The sequence below is a fragment of the Saccopteryx bilineata genome, chromosome 3 (genome assembly GCF_036850765.1).
Source record: "Saccopteryx bilineata isolate mSacBil1 chromosome 3, mSacBil1_pri_phased_curated, whole genome shotgun sequence".
Taxonomy (NCBI): Eukaryota; Metazoa; Chordata; class Mammalia; order Chiroptera; family Emballonuridae; genus Saccopteryx; species Saccopteryx bilineata.
In genome coordinates this window covers 180,808,316-180,828,326 of record NC_089492.1, presented here as the reverse complement: position 1 = coordinate 180,828,326, position 20,011 = coordinate 180,808,316, and the positions used below count along the sequence as shown (strand labels likewise).

Sequence of the window (20,011 nt, the reverse complement as noted above, 5' to 3'; positions counted from 1 at the left end):
GGCAAGATTGAGCTCACACCTGAGCCCAGTGGTGGCCAGCTGGCTTCCACCCCTGCCAGTGGAACCGCGCTTTTGTCTCCTGCTGCTGCCCGCCCTGCGGCGAGCCCTCAGCCAAGTGGGTGGGGGCGTTGCAGCTCGGATCCTAAGACTCACTACTGTAGACCCAAAAGCTCCCTCCTTCTATGCGACTCTGCTCTGAGTGACGCGGGGGAGCTTGTTTGGCTGCTCTCCTGCTTCCCTTTGTTGGTATTGCTGTTTCTGGGGGAAATATCCACTTCAGCTTTGGGGAGTGACTCGTCCCAGAGGTTAGGGTGGCTATCTCCCAAAATGTTTCTCCCTGTGCCTCCTAGATTACACTCTCTTCCTGTTACTCTGGTCCTCTCCTCTCTCCCCATCCCCAGGAGCCCCGGGTGAGTGGTTGTGAGAGAGATGTTCTGCGCGGACACTTTAAGAAGGATCCTGGGTCTGAGAAATTAGACTCTTTCTCACAAATAGTATCCTGACTTGTTTCCAGCTAAATACTGTCCTTATGCCTCTTCTGGGCTCTGGGGCTGCAGGCTAGGGCTTTGTTCCTGGGGCTCATGACACTTCCCCTCTCTGCTAAACTCACTTCCCGCCATGCGAGTCTCTCCCGGCTGCCGTTCGCTCCAGGGAGCTGGGCAACCCTCTCCGCATTTCCACTTTTCCTACAGTCTCGGTGTGGCTTCTTAATGTTCCTTGGTTGAAGAGTCCTCTTAGTTTAGTCCAATGTTGGTTTTTCCAGCTGATAGTTCTTAAAATTAGTTTGTAATCCACTTTGGTTCTGCGAGGTAGATGTTGGTACGTCCACCTACTCCAGTGCCATCTTGCTTCTCCTCCAAACTGATTTTTAAAGAACAAAGTTGGAGGACTTAAACTTGCCAATTTTGAAATTTACTGCAGGATGACGTCACAGTGATGGCGCGGTAGGAAGCGATACCGAAAATCTCCCCATAAACTCAACAAGTTCTTCAACCAGAAACAGAAAAACCTATCCTTGGAGTCTTCAGATGCTTCACAACACACCCGAAGGTAGGATCGAGTGAAAGATTGGCTAAATATATGGTCAAACTCCGGGGGAAATAAGGAGTAAGAAATGCTCCGCCTTCCTCTCTAATCCAAACAGGATGGCTTTCACTGAGAACTGAGAATATAGAAACTAAGGCAGGCATAGGGAGTGAATAGATCCAGGCCGCGGTACAAACAGCCAAACCAGGCTGTGGCACGGAGATCCAAGCTGTGGAAAAACCTGGGCAATTCAAGCTAACACGCGTGCCAAACACAGACAAAGAAAGACAAGTGGGGCAGCCATTTTCCGTATCTCCTGGTTGGCGTGGTTAGTGGGCAAGAGATTCCTACGAACACTTCAGGGGTGGGTGCAGCCCGTGCTAACCCACAGAGAAGCAGAGTCAGAGGCCTCTGTGTGGGCAAAAAGCAGCATCTCCTAGGAGCCCCAGCGCCCTGAGGGGACCGGGTACGGGGAGGGAGCTGGAGCCAACTCCAATGGCGGAACTTTTCTGTGCGGGAGGAGGGCTTTCGCGGAGCGAGAGGCATCCCGCCTGAGCCTCATAATTTGGTCAGTGAGCACGCACGCAGAGTGGGCAGGAGATTCCTCCGAACTCCTCAGAGGTGGGTGCCCGTGTTTTCCCTCAGAGGAGCAGAGTCAGAGGCCTGTGAGCGGGCCAGGAGCGGAAGCCCCAGCGCCCTGGGAAAGCCGCACGGGGACAGAGCGAAAGCCAATTCAAACCCAGTAACTTTTCCGTGTGGGCAGAGGGCTTTCTCGGAGTGAGAGGTGTCCCGCCTGAGCCTCATAATCTGGTCAGTGCGCATGCAGGAAGAATGGACAGGAGATTCCTCCGAACTCCTCAGAGGTGGGCGCCCGTGTTTTTCCCACAGAGGAGCAGGTCTATAAGCGGGCCAGGAGCGGAATCTCAGGCAGCCCTAGCCCCTTGGGAAAGCCGCACGAGGATAGAGCGAAAGCCAATTCCAAAGCTCGATCTTTTCCGTGTGGGTAGGGATTTCACTCGAAGTGTGACCTGTCTGGTCTGACATCCTGGTGGGTGTGCTCGGAGAGTGGGCAAGAGATTCCTCCAAACGCCTCAGGAGTGGGCACTCGAGTTATCCCACAGAGGGGCAGAGCCAGAGGTCTTTGAGTGGGAGGAAGCCACGCCTGATTATGCTGGCAGCTCTGACCGAGCCTTACTTACAGCCCTGTGCTGAGTGGGAATAGAGTGGGCAGTTGCCAGCTCTTTGAGCCTCTTACTATCCAGGCAGAGGCAGCAGCAACCCCATAGCTGGATTATCAGGCTTCTAATTGTGGAAGGAAAGACTAGGAGAGAGGCTCCAGGAACACTCTCACAGTGAGAGATCCTCTCACTGTTGGAGCCTATAAACACTAATGAACCTCGACTGCCAACGAGACTGAAGCCCAATACATGACATCGCCATAGAGAATTATCAACTGCAAACCTCTTCCAGAGGGTGCCACAAGGGCAGAACCTGGGGTACAAAGTCACCGACCAGAAAGAAAAGAAAAAGCAAGACGACATCCTTTCAAAATCAAGAATAATCTGCAGATTTCATAACCTATCCCATTTTATTATATTTGTTCGTCTGTGTCTCTTTTCTTCATTCTTGATTTTTTTTTCTACTCCAATTTGGTCATTTAATTCTCTCTCAGTCTTACTCTCGCCTCTCTTTGAACTATACTACCCATAAGTGTTACATCTCCCATTATCTTTTCTTTCCTCCTCCTTTCTCTCTATGAGGGTTGCAATCCAAAACCCCTAACTCTCTCTTTCTCTCTCCTCCTTTTTCTTTTTTCTTCTTTAAGTGGTTCCATCTTTTCTCTCTCTCTCTCTCTCTCTCTCTCTCTCTCTCTCTCTTTTCTCCCTCTATATTAGTCTCTTCCTTTCTCCTTTACGTCTTCTCTCATTCAAACCTCAATAACGAACAAATTATCTTATCCGGGACTCAAACTTAAGTTTGTGGCATTTTGGAGGGTTTTTACTTCACCTTTTTAACACATTAGCAGTGCTCCCATCCCTGGCTCTCCATTTTATCTAGTTCTTGTTCCACTAAATACAATAGTAATTTTTTAATTTTCCACCCCTTTTTACTGTTTCCCTCTTATTCCTCTCATCATAACTCTGAGTCAGCCAACACCTAAAAGCAAATCATTTTATTCTTGACCCAAATTTTTTCCTAATTTGCTTTTTGTGGGTCTATACTGCTCCCCCCTTTTTTATATATAAATATTTTTTCTTTTATTTTTTTTCTTTTTTTTCTTTTTCCTTTACCCCTATATTACTTATCCCCAATTCAGGCCCTCCACTACAGGTATTGTTTGTTCTATTTAGTACAATATAATTCACAGTTCATCACAAGATTTTCTAAAAAAAGAGGGGAGAGGAGAGGAGAGGAAAAAAGGAGGGGAAGGAATTATTCCCTTTTTTTCCTCAAATTTTTATCTTATTTTATTTTTCTTTATTTAATGATTAATTTTTTAAAAAAACGCGCAATTTTTTATTTTTATTTTTATTTTTTTATCCTTTTATTCCTTATAAAATCTCATTAATACTATCAAGAAAACCACCCTCAGATGCCATTAAAGAAGAGAAAATCGAATATCATGGATACAAAAGAAAGAGAGGTAACACAGAGATGAGGAAAAATCTATGGAGAAAAAACTTAAGATACTGGAAACCTTGGAGTTAAACGACAGAGAATTTAAAATAGAAATTCTAAAAATACTCAGAGATATACAAGAAAACACAGAAAGGCAATTTAGGGAACTCAGAAAACAACTCAATGAACACAAAGAGTATATCTCCAAGGAAATTGAAACTATAAAAACAAATCAAACAGAGATGAAAAACTCAATTCATGAGCTGAAAAATAAGGTAACAAGCTTAGCTAATAGAACAGGCCAGATAGAAAAGAGGATTAGCGAAATAGAAGACAAGCAACTTGAGGCTCAACAAAGAGAAGAAGAAAGAGACTCAAAAATTTAAAAAAATGAAATAGCCCTACAGGAATTATCTGACTCTATCAAAAAGAATAACATAAGAATAATAGGTATATCAGAAGGAGAAGAGAGAGAAAATGGAATGGAGAACATACTCAAACAAATAATAGATGAGAACTTCCCAAGTCTGTGGAAAGAACTAAAACCTCAAATTCTAGAAGCAAACAGAACTCCAAGTTTTCTTAACCCCAACAAACCTACTTCAAGGCACATCATAATAAAATTGGCACAAACCAACTGCAAAGAAAAAATTCTCAAGGCAGCCAGGGAAAAGAAGAATACAACATATAAAGGAAGGCCCATTAGATTATCATCAGATTTCTCAACAGAAACTCTACAAGCTAGAAGAGAGTGGACCCCAATATTTAAAGTCTTGAAAGAGAGGAACTTTCAGCCACGAATACTATACCCATCAAAGCTAACCTTCAAATACGAAGGAGAAATAAAAACATTCACAGATACAGAAAAGATGAGAGAATTTATCACCAGAAAACCCCCACTCCAGGAAATACTAAAGGGGGTTCTCCAATCAGATACAAAGAATAAAAAAACAACAACAACAAAGCCACAAGTAAAAGCTCCAAGAAGAACATAACAAAACCAACTTTAAACTGTGACAACAATAAGAAAGGGGGGGAGAGGATGAAGATTAACAGTAGCAAAGGGCAATGGAGGGCAAAAGTACTCACAAAATAGTGCACTACAATGAACTTTTCATTACTTAATGGTAACCACCATTGAAAAAACCACCACAGAAGCACATGAGATAAAAAAGATAGCAACAGAGGAAAGATGTATGGAACACAACCAAATAAAAACAAAAGATAGAAAAACGAAAGAGAAGAATCAAACAAGGCACAAAACTAACAGAAAGCAATCTATAAAATGGCAATGAGGAACTAACAAGTGTCAATAATTACACTAAATGTAAACGGATTAAACTCACCAATAAAAAGGCACAGAGTAGCCGAATGGATCAAAAAAGAAAATCCAACTGTATGCTGCCTACAAGAAACTCATCTAAGTAACAAGGATAAAAACAAATTCAAAGTGAAAGGCTGGAAAACAATGCTCCAAGCAAATAACATCCACAAAAAATCAGGCGTAGCAATACTCATATCTGATGATGCTGACTACAAGACAGCAAAAGTACTCAGAGACAAAAATGGCCATTTCATAATGGCTAAGGGGACACTGAATCAAGAAGACATAACAATTCTTAATATATATGCACCAAACCAAGGAGCACCAAAATATATAAGACAGCTACTTATTGACCTTAAAACAAAAACTGACAAAAATACAATCATACTTGGAGACCTCAATACACCGCTGACGGCTCTAGATCAGTCATCCAAACAGAGAATCAACAAAGACATAGTGGCCTTAAACAAAACACTAGAGCACCTGGATATGATAGACATCTACAGGACATTTCATCCCAAAGTGACTGAGTATACATTTTTCTCCAGTGTACATGGATCATTCTCAAGAATTGACCATATGCTGGGCCACAAAAACAACATCAGCAAATTCAGAAAAATTGAAGTTGTACCAAGCATATTTTCTGATCATAAAGCCTTGAAACTAGAATTCAACAGCAAAAAAGAGGGAAAAAATCCCACAAAAATGTGGAAACTAAACAACATACTTTTAAAGAATGAATGGGTCAAAGAAGAAATAAGTGCAGAGATCAAAAGATATATACAGACAAATGAAAATGATAATACGACATATCAGAATCTATGGGATGCAGCAAAAGCAGTGATAAGAGGGAAGTTCATATCACTTCAGGCATATATGAACAAACAAGAGAGAGCCCAAGTGAACCACTTAACTTCACACCTTAAGGAACTAGAAAATGAAGAACAAAGACAACCCAAAACCAGCCGAAGAAAGGAGATAATAAAAATCAGAAGAGAAATAAATGAAATAGAGAACAGAAAAACTATAGACCAATATCTCTAATGAATACAGATGCTAAAATACTAAACAAAATACTAGCAAATCGAATACAACAACATATTAAAAAAATAATACATCATGATCAAGTGGGATTCATCCCAGAATCTCAAGGATGCTTCAACATACGTAAAACGGTTAACGTAATACACCATATCAACAAAACAAAGAACAAGAACCACATGATATTATCAATAGATGCAGAAAAGGCTTTTGATAAAATACAACACAATTTTATGTTTAAGACTCTCAACAAAATGGGTTAGAAGGAAAATATCTCAACATGATAAAGGCCATATATGATAAACCATCAGCTAACATCATACTAAATGGCACAAAACTGAAGGCTTTCCCCCTTAAATCAGGAACAAGACAGGGTTGTCCACTCTTTCCACTCTTATTTAATGTGGTACTATAGGTTCTTGCCACAGCAATCAGACAAGACAAAGAAATAAAAGGCATCCATATCGGAAAAGAAGAAGTAAAGGTATCACTTTTTGCAGATGATATGATCCTATACATCGAAAACCCCAAAGAATCCACAAAAAGACTTCTAGAAAAAATAAGCCAATACAGTAAGGTCGCAGGATACAAAATTAACATACAGAAGTCAATAGCCTTTCTATATGCCAACAATGAAACATTTGAGAATGAACTCAAAAGAATAATTCCCTTCACGATTGCAACAAAAAAAATAAAATACCTAGGAATAAACATAACAAAGAATGTAAAGGACTTATACAATGAAAACTATAAACCATTGTTAAGGGAAATCAAAAAAGACATTATGAGATGGAAGAATATCCCTTGTTCTTGGTTAGGTAGAATAAATATAATCAAGATGGCCATATTACCCAAAGCTATATACAAATTTAATGCAATTCCCATCAAAATTCCAATGACATTTTTTAAAGAAATGGAGCAAAAAATAATCAGATTTATATGGAAGTATAAAAAGCCCCGAATAGCCAAAGCAATCCTAAAGAAAAGGAATGAAGCTGGAGGCATTACAATACCTGACTTCAAACTCTATTATAGGGCCACGACAATCAAAACAACATGGTATTGGCAGAAAAATAGACACTCAGACCAATGGAACAGAATAGAAAGCCCAGAAATAAAACCACACATAAATAGTCAAATAATTTTTGATAAAGGGGCCAACAACACTGAATGGAGAAAAGAAAGCCTCTTCAACAAATGGTGCTGGGAAAACTGGAAAGCCACATGCAAAAGAATGAAGCTGGACTACAGTTTGTCCCCCTGTACTAAAATGAACTCAAAATGGATCAAAGATCTAAACATAAGACCTGAAACAATAAAGTACATAGAAGAATACATAGGTACCAAACTCATGGACCTGGGCTTTAAAGAGCATTTTATGAATTTGACTCCACAGGCAAAAGAAGTGAAAGCAAAAATTAATGAATGGGACTACATCAGACTAAGAAGTTTTTGTTCAGCAAGAGAAATTGATAACAAGATAAACAGACAGCCAACTAATTGGGAAATGATATTTTTAAACACCTGCTCAGATAAGGGCCTAATATCCAAAATATACAAAGAACTCATAAAACTCAATGACAAACAAACAAACAATCCAATAAAAAAATGGGAAGAGGATATGAACAGACACTTCTCCCAGGAAGAAATACAAATGGCCAACAGATATATGAAAAGATGCTCATCTTCTTTAGTTATTAGAGAAATGCAAATCAAAACTGCAATGAGATACCACCTCACACCTGTTAGATTAGCTATTATTAACAAGACAGGTAATAGCAAATGTTGGAAAGGCTGTGGAGAAAAAGGAACCCTCATCCACTGTTGGTGGGAATGTAAAGTAGTACAACCATTATGGAAGAAAGTATGGTGGCTCCTCAAAAAACTGAAAATAGAACTACCTTATGACCCAGCAATCCCTCTACTGGGTATATACCCCCAAAACTCAGAAACATTGATACATAAAGACACATGCAGCCCCATGTTCATTGCAGCATTGTTCACAGTGGCCAGGACATGGAAACAACCAAAAAGCCCATCAATAGATGACTGGATAAAGAAGATGTGGCACATATACACTATGGAATACTACTCAGCCATAAGAAATGATGACATCGGATCATTTATAGCAAAATGGTGGGATCTTGACAACATTATACGGAGTGAAATAAGTAAATCAGAAAAAACCAGGAACTGCATTATTCCATACGTAGATGGGACATAAAATTGAGACCAAGAGACATTGATAAGTGTGGTGGTTACGGGGGGAGGGGGGAGAGGGAGAGGGAAGGGGGAGGGTAGTGGCACAAAGAGAACTAGATAGAAGGTGACAGAGGACAATCTGACTTTGGGTGATCGGTATGCAACATAATTGAACGACAAGATAACCTGGACATGTTATCTTTGAATATATGTATCTTGATTTACTGATGTCACCCCATTAAAAATAAATAAATAAATTAATAAATAAATAAATAAATAAATAAATAAATGAAATGGGGAGGCAGTCAGACAGACTCCCACATGCGCCCAACTGGGATCCACCCAGCACGCTCACCAGGCGGCGATGCTCTGCCCATCTGGGGTGTCACTCTGCTGCAACCAGAGTCATTTTAGCGCCTGAGGCAGAGGCCATGGAGCCATTCTCAGCGCCCAGGCAAACTTTGCTCCAATGGAGCCTCGGCTGCAGGAGGAGAAGAGAGAGACAGAGAGGAAGGAGAGGGGGAGGGGTGGTGAAGTAGATGGTGAATACAATATAAAAAAATACAAAAAAAAAAAAGAAATTTACTACAAAGCTACAGTAATCAAGGTACTGTGGTATTGGCAATAAGAAACAAAATCTAGAGTCCAGAAATAAACTCTTCCATTTATGGCTATTGGTTTTCTGCAAAGTTGCCAAAACAACTCAGTGGGGGAAAAGACAGTCTTTTCAAAAGATATTTCTGAACAATATAACTGCACAAACAACAGAAAAAGATTCACAAATAACAGAGAACAGACTAATGGTTGCCAGAAGGCAGGTATGGGGGGGCTGGGTAGAAACGGTGAAGGGATTGAGAAATAATAGTCAGGGGATGTTAAGTACAGTATAGGGAACATAGTTAATAATACTGTAATAATGATATATGATACCAGGTGGGTACTGGAAATATCAGGTAGAAGACTGTCTAGCCACTATGCTGTACACCTGAAACCAATATAAAATAATATTGAATGTACACTGTAATTGAAAAAAAATAATATACAACATACAAAATCTGTGGGACATATCAAGCATAGTGCTTAAATGGCAATTCTAAGAAAAAATAGTTCTGAGACAACTGAGTATCAGTATGTAAAAAAAAAAAAACCTTAAAATTTATATCATATAACCTTAAAATGGATCATTAAAAAAAGGATCATGGCCTGACTAGGCGGTGTTGCAGTGGATAGAGCATTAGAATGGGACGCAGATGACCCAGGTTCAAAACCCCAAGGTTGCCGGCAGTGAAGGCTCATCTGGCTTGAGCATGGGCTCACTGGCTTGAGTGCAGGGACCAGACATGACCCCATGGTTGCTGGCTTGAGCCCAGAGGTTGCTGGCTTGAAACCCAAGGTCCCTGGCTTGAGTCCAAGGTCACTGGCTTGAGCAAGGTGTTACTTGCTTTGCTGTAGTCCCCCAGTCAAGGCACATATGAGAAAGCAATCAATGAACAACCAAGGTGCCACAACGAAGAATTGATGCTTCTCATCTCTCTCGCTTCTTGTCTGTCCCTCTGTCCCCATCTCTGTCTCTCTGTCATGGAAAAAAAAAAAAAAGTATCATAGCCCTGCCAGTTGGCTCAGTGAAAAGAGTGTCAGCCACAGATGTCTGGGTTTGATTCCTGGTAAGGGCACACAGAAGAAGCGACCATCTGCTTATTTCACCCTCCTTCTCCCTGCACCTCCTGCAGCCACTGGCTCAACTGGTTTGAGCATCAGCCCAAGTGCTAAGGATAGCTCAATTGGTCTCAGCATCAGCCTACGGCACTGAGGAAAGCTAGGTCGATTTGAGCATCAGCCCCAGACGGGGGTTGCAAGGTGGATCCTGGTCAGGGCGTATGCAGGAGTCTGTCTCTCTATCTCCCTTCCTCTCACTTAGAAAAAGGCGGGGAGAAATCACATACCTAGATGTAAGAGTTAACAATAACAAATGTTGGCAAGGATGAGGAGAAACTGCAACCTATATACATTGCTGGCGGAAAAAGCAAGATGGCATAGCCATTTTGGAAAACAGTTTAGCAGTTTCTTAGAAAGTTAAACATAAACTTATTATATAATCCAGAAATCCTAGTTTAGCTATATACCCAAGAGAAATGGAAACATATATCCACAGAAAGCGTTGCCTGTGAAAGTTTATAGCAGCATTATTCACAATAGACAAAAACTGGAAGCAATTCGAAATGTTCATCATCTGGTGAACAGATAAACAAAATATAGTATACTCACATGATGGAGTATTAATTCAGGAACAAAAAAGAACAATCTATTATTATACGCCACAACAGAAGTAAACCTCAAAAATTTAATACTAAGCAAAAGAAGCCAGATGCAAAAAGACTACATATTGCACAACAACGTTTATAAGGAAAATCTAGAAAAGGCAAATGTGTAAAGACAGAAACTGATTACTGACTGCCTGGAGCGGAGGATGCAAGTGGGTACTGAATGCATACAGGCAGAAAGGAGTTGCCATGGGTGATGGACTGTGGTGATAAGGACTCTATAAATGTACTAAAAATCATTGAATTGTACACTTAAAAATGAATGAATCTTTCAATAAAACTGTTTTTTAAAAAGTATTTTTATTAGCCCTGGCCAATTGGCTCAGTGGTAGAGCATCAGCCCGGCGTGTGGAAGTCCCAGGTTTGATTCCCAGCCAGAGCACACAGGAGAAGTGCCCATCTGCTTCTCCACCCTTCCCCCTCTCCTTCCTCTCTGTCTCTCTCTTCCCCTCTCACAGCCAAGGCTCCATTGGAGCAAAGTTGGCTTAGGTGCTGAGGATGGCTTCATGGCCTCCGTCTCAGGTGCTAGAATGGCTCCCGACACAACGGAGCAATGGCCCAGATAGGCAGAGCATTGCCCCCTGGTGGGCATGCTGGGTGGATCCTGGTCGGGCACATGCGGGGAGTCTGTCTCTCTGCCTCCCCTCTTCTCACTTCATAAAAATACAAAAAAAAAAAAAAAGCATTTTTCAGTCTAGCAAATACCAAGGAGTTGTGCAATTCTTTGGAGTTATTAGTTATTGTGAACTTGCCTACAGTCACGAATAAACTGACACTTGTACCTCCTCCCTAAAACCCAGCAGAATTTGCTACCATTCTCTCCCAGACCTTCTCGTTTACCTGAAGTTCATAGTGAATGAAAAAACTACCCTAGCCAGGATTCTAGGAGTCATTCTAGCTCTTCACAACAGTCATTAAAAACAGAAATTCTTTTTATTCTACCTACTTAGTTTCTTGAATCTGTGTCTTTCTCTCTATTCTAACATTGCCTTAATTCAAATCTTCTTAATAGTTTCCCAACTAATCTCTCTTACTCTAGACAAGTTCTTTCTTCTATATGATCCCAGAAAACTTATCCTAAATTGCAAATGTAATACTGCCATGCTAATTAAAACCCTTTGGGCTCTCTCACTCCTCCCTTGTCTCTACGGACAACAGTAACTGGTAAATTCTTTTGACCACACACACCTGCCACGAGCAAAACCTTTTAACATGCACCCTAAATGTGTATATGTATATATCTTATATATACATGAATTCCTATACTAGTTTCTTACATAATATATACAAAAACTGAAATTTAAAAAGGATGACATTAAAAAAAACAAACACAAGTTCCAGTTTTCCTCTGTACTCCTACTGTCTTACATACTCATATCCCTGATTGGAGACTACTGGCTCAAGGGAAAAAGTCTAAACTCCTCTGCATGACATAGAAGGCTGGGTATCATGTGTTCCCCACCTACATCTTAACTTCATCCCTCACTACTTCACCCCACACACCATATGCTTTAGCCTTAACAAATTATTTGTAGATCCCTCATTGAATAAGGAGTTAAAATTGAACTTGTACTCTTGAAATAAAATATCTCTGCACCTTTGCAATTATTCTTTCCTTTTTCTGGAGTGTTCTTATCACCCTTCCCAGCCTGGTGAGCAGATTCAGCTCAAGTGCCATTGCCTTTCTCTTAAAAGTCGACTCTTCCTGCCTTGGTGTGCTTATTTCTATTATAATATCTTTACATTATATTAAAATCATACATTTGCCTTACTCTCCTTATATAAGCTTTGCCATAGTGCTTTAGATCCCTGAAGACAGAGGACAGTAATACTAGTCCACCTGAGTCTACACCACTTAAATACTGCCGAATGCTGGCTGAACAGTTTTGCCTCACATGTTAAGCTAACTCATGCTAAGGGCTGCCAAGCCAGCAGTATGTATAATCTATATCGAAGAGTCATCCTCACAAGTGAGACCCCTAATAGTCTCAGAATGCTCTGGTTCAGATGACTTCTTCAATTTTATGATGTCTATGTTTACTTAAGTTTAGTCATCATCCTCACTGGGAACTGCTCCATCTCTAAGATCACAAACTGAAGTTCCTTTTTTTGACCACCAGACCCACCTCAACTACTGAAGTGTCACATTTCTGGTATACACCATCCCCAGTCCCTCATATCTTGTTTATTTTACTGGTCTGGTCAGGCCTCTCCTTTCCAGTCTCAAGTCCATGGTCAGTCATTTAATCCTGCTCTCATCAGCATCCAAGCTGGCCATGCTCTGCTAACCCATCATCTATGCTCTTCCCATTCCCAATTCTGTGTTAACCAAAGAATATTTGTTGTGGGTTTTATTTCTACCTCTGAGCCAAGATCTGCAAATTCAGATGATCTTTCCTTACATGGATTCTCAAAAAATTATTTCCTCCCTGTGTCAACATTTCCCCATATTATCATCCATCCTTTCTCTCTCTGAGGTCTCAAGGCAAGAGATGTCCCTGTGTGTCATTGCTTTTTGTCCTCTCTGCAATCTTAATTAACTCCTTAACATTCTTATTTTACCTTTCTCTCATCCTGACCCTAATTCTGTCTCATTAGCTTTTCATTTCTTTCTTTTCACTCATAAAAGACTAGTTAGTTCATGTTACCTTTATTTTCTAACTTCTCATATTCTTCTGATATTCAATCTGGGTTTTCCCTTTACAAATAGCTCTTTCAAGTCATCAATTACCTATTCATTGCCAAATCCAATGTTGGCGCCCCACTCTCCTCTACTTCTTTGTATCATTTATATCATTAGTAACCACTTCTCCTTTAACCATTTTCTTCTCTGGCCTTCCCTGTCACTAACCTGCCTTGGTATTTTTCCTGTTTCTCTGACTGCTCTGGCCCTGTCTCCTTCACTGGCACTGCTTTCCAGAGCTGGACCTTCAGTGTGATCACAACGTACCAGGTTGGCCTTGGCTGCCCTTTCCTGCACTCTCCCATGATGGCCCACTCACGGTGACAGTGGTAACTCATAAATCATAGCATGTTTTCTCACTGGCAAGGCACATTTTTATATTAAGGAGGAGATTACAATGGACATTCTCTTATATGAAATCATGGATCCCATGTTGCTCATTTAATTTTTAAAAAAGCAGTTAATATAGAAGTAAATTAAAATCACTGTAATTTAAAATATAACCACACTTTTTAGTCATGAACACTTTGAGTAGGTCCACTGGCTTGGAAATTCTTGCATAAGCTGCCCAAACTGCAGCAGATAAAATTTCCAGTCTATTTTTCAAAGAAGAGCAGGAATTTAAGATGTGAAACAATCTGTGCACTAACTCAGGATTTTTAAATTTCTCTAATTCTTAATTTTACCTTTTACATCAATTTTTAATGCTACTTACTTTTATTAAGCCTTCCAAAGCAGTCAACTTCGTTTTATTAGTTCACCTTAACACTGAGGTTACACCATTTTATCTGATCCTTAATTAAACTACATATCACAATAATAAGTATAAATGAGTTTGGGAGCAAACACAACTAACACTGCGTAAGCCTTCAATGCAACTGGTGGGAACAAAATATTTAGATGTACAGATGAGTAGCCTATCAGTCACAAGCATTCAGCATGCTATGGCTGTCAGAATTATAGAGAAAATGAAGAATGATGATTAATTTTAATAGGGCATTTAAGTAAACATTAAAGAGCAAGTCCGCATATTAAAACCAAAGTCAGGAATCTTACGGAGGTAAGAAAAATATCCAATCTGAGATCACCTTACCTCTACCTCTTTTTAGTGGCACAGTATTTCTAGATATATTTAAAATCTTAACAGTGATTTTAAAATTTATACATGGACAATCTATTTTACAAATGAAAGTTAAAAAATGACAGAAAATCCATAAATCTGTTATAAATCCATAAATCCAATGTCTGTTACATGTCTATTCATGGCCAATTTCCCATGTCTTTAAGGAGTGTGAAGAATTTACAGGCATACTTCAGAGATACTAAAGGCTCAGATGCAGACCACTGCGATCAAGTGAATACTGTATAGCAATAAAGCAAGTAACACAAATTTTTTGGTTTCCCAGTGCTAATAAAGTTGTGTTCATGATAGTATAGTCTATTAAGTGTGCAATAGCATTGTGTCTAAGAAAGAAATGTATACATCTTATTTAAAAAACATTTTATTGCCTGATCAGGTGGTGGCGCAGTAGAGTGTCGGACTGGGAAACAGAGGACTCAGGTTCGAGACCCCACGGTCGCCAGCTTGAGTGCAGGCTCATCTGGTTTGAGCCAAAGCTCACCAGCTTAGACCCAAGGTCACTGGCTCGAGCAAGGGGTTACTCAGTCTGCTGAAGGCCCCTGGTCAAGGCACACATGAGAAAGCAATCAATGAACAACTAAGGTGTCGCAACGAAAAACTGATGATTGATGCTTCTCATCTCTCCGTTTCTGTCTGTCTATCCCTATCTTCCCTCTCTCTGACTCTCTATGTCCCTGTAAAAAAACAAACAAACCCACAAATAAAACATTTTATTTCTAAAAAAATAACCATCATTCGAGCCTTCATCAAGTTGTAATCATTTTGCTGACGGAGGGTCTCACTTCAATATTGATCACTGCTGACTGATCACAAATCATAACAAATATAATAATAATGACAAAGCCTGAAATATTGTGAGAATTACTAAAACATGACAGAGAGACACAAAGGAAGCAAAGTTGAAAAATGGTATCAACAGACTTGTTCAACATGGGGTTGCCACAGCCTTCACTATGTAGGAAATGCAGTGTCTCTCAGTGCGATGCCGTGAAGCGCAGTGAACCAGGGGTGCCTGCGGTTATGCTACAAGCATTTACAATAATGGAATTCTTTCCCTACTGAAAATAAACAAAGCTTTTAAGGTCCTATCCTCCTTTTTCTATTGTCTATTATTCAAGTGACTCACCACTAAAAACTATAAAGGAATGCCATATTTGAGGAACACAGAAAACCTTTCTGCTGCAGGTATTAGCCAATCAACCGAACATCAGCTGGTTTCAGTAATTTTGCTACATGTGGTACAAGCGAAAGGTGAACTTAACTCATTCACTTTCAGTGGTAAGTACAAAGGAGAATCCAGACAACCGTGGATGATACTGACCTTATTAACAGTGAGGGTTACTAATTGTGTTTTTGTACCTAAAAGTTAGTTTTTTACCAACCTAAAAGAAGCTTCCAAATACAACTACAAATTGAATAAAACAATTGGAGGAAGCAATACCTTTTTGTTTTCCTGCAACTTACTATAAAGGAAAAACAAAGGCAAAGGCAATGTGTTTAAAAATAAATTATCACAATTTGTTTGAATGAATTTTTACTTTTTTTCTCAATAATATCTTGGAAGAGCAGTTATATTTCTTCTTTTATTATATGGTATTTATGTTTTTACAATATTAGCAAAATACTCAAGAGAAAAGAATTTTTAATCAATATTGATACTAAAAAACTTGATATGATACAATGATCAATTTATGATTTGTTCAACTTGAGAACTTTAATTGGCCTGTATATATTGTTAAATGTGCATAATTAGAGATGTATGTATAAACAAGGTATGTCAGCATAAATTGAATTATTCTGTTGGAAAATATGTAACACTACCTAACCTTTTGTAAACTCCTGGTCTTTTTTTCCTGAATACTGTCATACTTAAAAAAAAAAAAAAAAAGGAATCATCAGTACTAAGATGAAAGTTGACACTTTTGCATAATCAGTACCCCTGCTTGTTTTTTAATATTAACTTGATTTTTTTCTTCATCTAATGTTATATAAGATGCTAGTTGACTAAAAGAAAGAATAAGAATAAAAAGACCATTTTATGAGGATTTCAAATCTTATTTCAACCACTGATAAAAAATAATGTACATGAGTCATATCACAAATTGATTAAGAACAATGATAGCCATAATAATATATTACATCACATGATCTTTTAATATTCCCTCAACAAACTGGCCATGAATTGAATCATGTATTGTAAATGTAGTCAGTTCAATAAAAATCTAGCCAAGCAAGTCTGTTCGAGTACAGTCATAGCAGAAATAAGTCTTTATACCTTTTATCTTGAGGGCTTGCCATTTCTTCTCAAATAGCCAAGCAAAGCACACATAAACAATTCAACTATAAATGAAACACTGGAAAATCTTTAATCATCAGTAAGTCTCAAGGTCAATACTAGTTTATAAGTGAAATATAATTAAAATGAGTCTCTCTGGGAAAAGTGATTTCACTACTTAACTGCTAATGAGTAACTGAAAAACAATGAATTGGAAGGGCTTTGAGCTGCTTGGAAAGTGTATGGTTTTCCCTGCTTTTCACCAGTATTTTTCCACGACTAATAAGGGTCAACCTGACCAAGAATTCTTCAGTGCTCTACCTTCAGAAGTTCCCTAGAATTAAAAAGCAATTCACATTCTGAGATATGAAAAGTTCATCAGAGCTTTTAATAATACAGATGTAAAAACAGCCTGAAAAATGTAAGAGACTTAGCCTAAGTTTCAGACAGTGGCAGCACTGTCTTGAACACCTCTTAGCAGGTTCAAGTCCTGTGGGGTCAGCGGCAGGGGCACAGCTCTATCTTTATCACCATACCCCACCCCTGTGGTTCAGAGTCTGCACAACAGAAACCAGAACCTTCTTAGATGACAATTTTCAACAACCTCAAAGCTAGCACTGTGCCATCCTAACATATTACTTACAATGGTCATTAGCAGAAACTTTCATTTGGTACATGTGTTAGAGCTAAAAGAGAATATCAAAACCACCTGTGCTTAAACAAAACTGACAGAGCAGTATTAAGCAAACTTTTTTTTTTGATGTAAACCAATTTAAAAAAAGAAAGGAATGAGTTCTTTCATCACCATTAAGAAAGAACATCTGACATCAATTAACTCTCAACACAAAATTACCTTTGAAGGTTTCAAGTTCTCTCCTGTAGAAAAAAGAAAAAAGAAAATGTAAATTTAAAATCTACTCCCAATGGAAACTGTCCTTAGATTATAATAAAAATGTATGTAGTTTACATGCCTAGAGTGAAATCTCTGGATGCTCATATATCCATGCTTTACTCTAACTACAATACAAATAGCCTAAAGCTACTATTTTTAGTTTTTCTATTACCCTATTAATGGCTAAAAAAGTTCTACCAAAATTTAAACTATTAAAACAATGAAACACTCATGAGAAAACAAAGAGCATTTTAATGTCAACTATGAACCATCTTGTATGTATAATAATCAGTATAATCAGTTTATAAAAGCACTTAAATTTTCTCTCCACTAACAAATTTTAAATAGTTTTAAGATCTTCAATTAAAAATTATCCAGAATAAAAAAAAATTATACAGAATAGAGCCAGTTATTTCTCCTTTTAAATAAATGGGGAAGAAGCACATATCGAAAAACTGAGGTCCGCATCTCATCCTGACTCAAAGGGCTGTGCCCCCAGGAAGTCCTGTGGTTGGCAATTTTGTCGGTCAATTAAGGAGGCTGAAATGCAAGGTTTCCCAGGAAAATGTAAAACAAGAAAGAACAGATGAGCAAACAGAAAACAATATTTCTGACAAAGTTGAAGCAAGTTATTTTCAGGTTTTACTTCATATTGTTTTAATTATATTTTTCTTATTAGTACTAATAAAAAGTAATTTTGAAGACGTGAATTTACTTAGTAAAGGCTTATTATCTCAGCAATATATAAGACATTTACCTTTTATTTGCACTCTAGGTTTCACTAAAAATCTAGAGGTATTTGAATTCTCAGATCAGAATTCCATCCACACTTGTTAATTATAATACCCGCATGTTCCCAAATATGTAGTTGACTACAATTAACAGCTGGCAGGGAGCACTGGCAAGCTGCCTACTGAAAGGACAAATGGGTAACATTCTTATAACAGCCAAGTGGAGGTCCTTAAATCAAATGTCATCTCACTCCTTTTTTTTTCTAAAAACACTGACTCTTCACAATAATGCTCCAGTATCATAGTTCATTAACTAAGAAAAAGATATTATTTTCAATCCCATCTTTCCAAAAACACATGCAATTGTTTTCCTTTAGCTAACAGTCCAACTTAATTCTTAAAAGATTAGGTACAAATGAAACATGCCTAAAACCTACTTTATACTCCAATAATGGGATTAAAGCTGAAATACCTAACAGCAAGGCAACATGTCCATAAGAGAACATCTTGAAAACACACCTTCAGTTCACTTCTCAGTAGCAATTCCCTAAAGATCACTGATAGGTGGCAAAGATGACAGACCCTCAGGTTGACATTCTAATGAGTTATTCTTATTTCTATGACTACAATCTTTAGAGAGTTCCTGCTTTCCTTCTCTTAGAATACATAGCAGTGAGCAATACTTCTAAAAGGTGCTTCCTTGTTGGACAAATGAATTTGTAAAATTTGTATTTTTTGAGTTTGCTCACTTCTATTGTTAAAAAATGGCGCTGGGCAGCCGTGTGTGTGTGTGTGTGTGTGTGTGTGTGTGTGTGGGGGGGGGGGTAGTTGATTGCAAATTGTCATTGCATTCCTGCTTGGGAGGGGCCATTGTTCTGCTAATGTTTGCTGGAGGAGGGGGCTTTGTGGACCCAGGCAGTTTTGTAGGGAGAGCAGAGAGAATGCAGAGTGTGGAGAAGAAGCCATGTTTGGCAGAGAGAGAGGTGTGCAGATGCGGAACCAGAACTGAGGGGTTTTGTGAGCTCCACTGAGACTGGTGGGGCCTTTGATTCTAGGAGGAACCAAAGAAGATTCTCTTGGTTGTGGAACTGGAGAATGAGTCAGGACTTGGGAGCCCTGAATGAAAATGAAGTGTCTTCCCTTCCTGTTTGCTCATCGGCCGGTGAGAGACTTTAATAAAGGCATGGCCCACCATTTTTTGGCTCCACTGTTTCTTTACCATCTGCCCAAATCCATTGTGAACCTGCATGGTCACGACAGCAGTGGCCACTACCCATACACTCCCACTTTAAAAAGCTAAAACTCAGAGCAATAATTTCACACATGCTATTCTTCCCCCATCCCAAAACAAACAACCATAAAACAAGAACCCAGTGTACTGCATTAATGAATAGTTGCCTGACTGGGGAAAGCTGCCTTTCATTTAAAGCTATCATGCCTCCCTTCCCACCTGGCTGCCTGACTCCACAGGAAGCTATAAGAAGAGAAGAGGCCTGGCAGAGGCTCTTTCTCATGACCCACAACTGTTTGTAAAATTTACAAGAAACTTCCCTTCAGACAGTAAATCATATCTGTACCCAATTCCTAAAAATGAAAATTGGTTGAAGTGGTATAGATAACTATGGTTTAAAGTAAAAATCAGTATTATGAAATCTTTACAGAACTGAAAACATAAAGCCTTGAAATTTCCCCCATGTGTTGGAGGCAGAGCATTTGGAAATACAGAATTAACAAGAGAAGGGAAGGGAAGGCATGT

The 20,011-nt window shown here is 39.0% G+C and overlaps 1 protein-coding gene across 4 annotated transcripts in view; it reads right to left on the bottom strand.

The window, feature by feature from the left end:
- The window catches only part of DTNBP1 (dystrobrevin binding protein 1), a 176,393-nt gene that overhangs the window by 76,719 nt on the left and 79,663 nt on the right, over positions 1–20,011 (bottom strand). For all 4 annotated transcript variants that reach the window (XM_066268341.1, XM_066268342.1, XM_066268344.1 and 1 more), the window contains one exon: positions 17,486–17,508. In XM_066268341.1, coding sequence (XP_066124438.1) covers positions 17,486–17,508 — 23 coding nt within the window. The remainder of the gene's footprint in view (positions 1–17,485; positions 17,509–20,011) is intronic.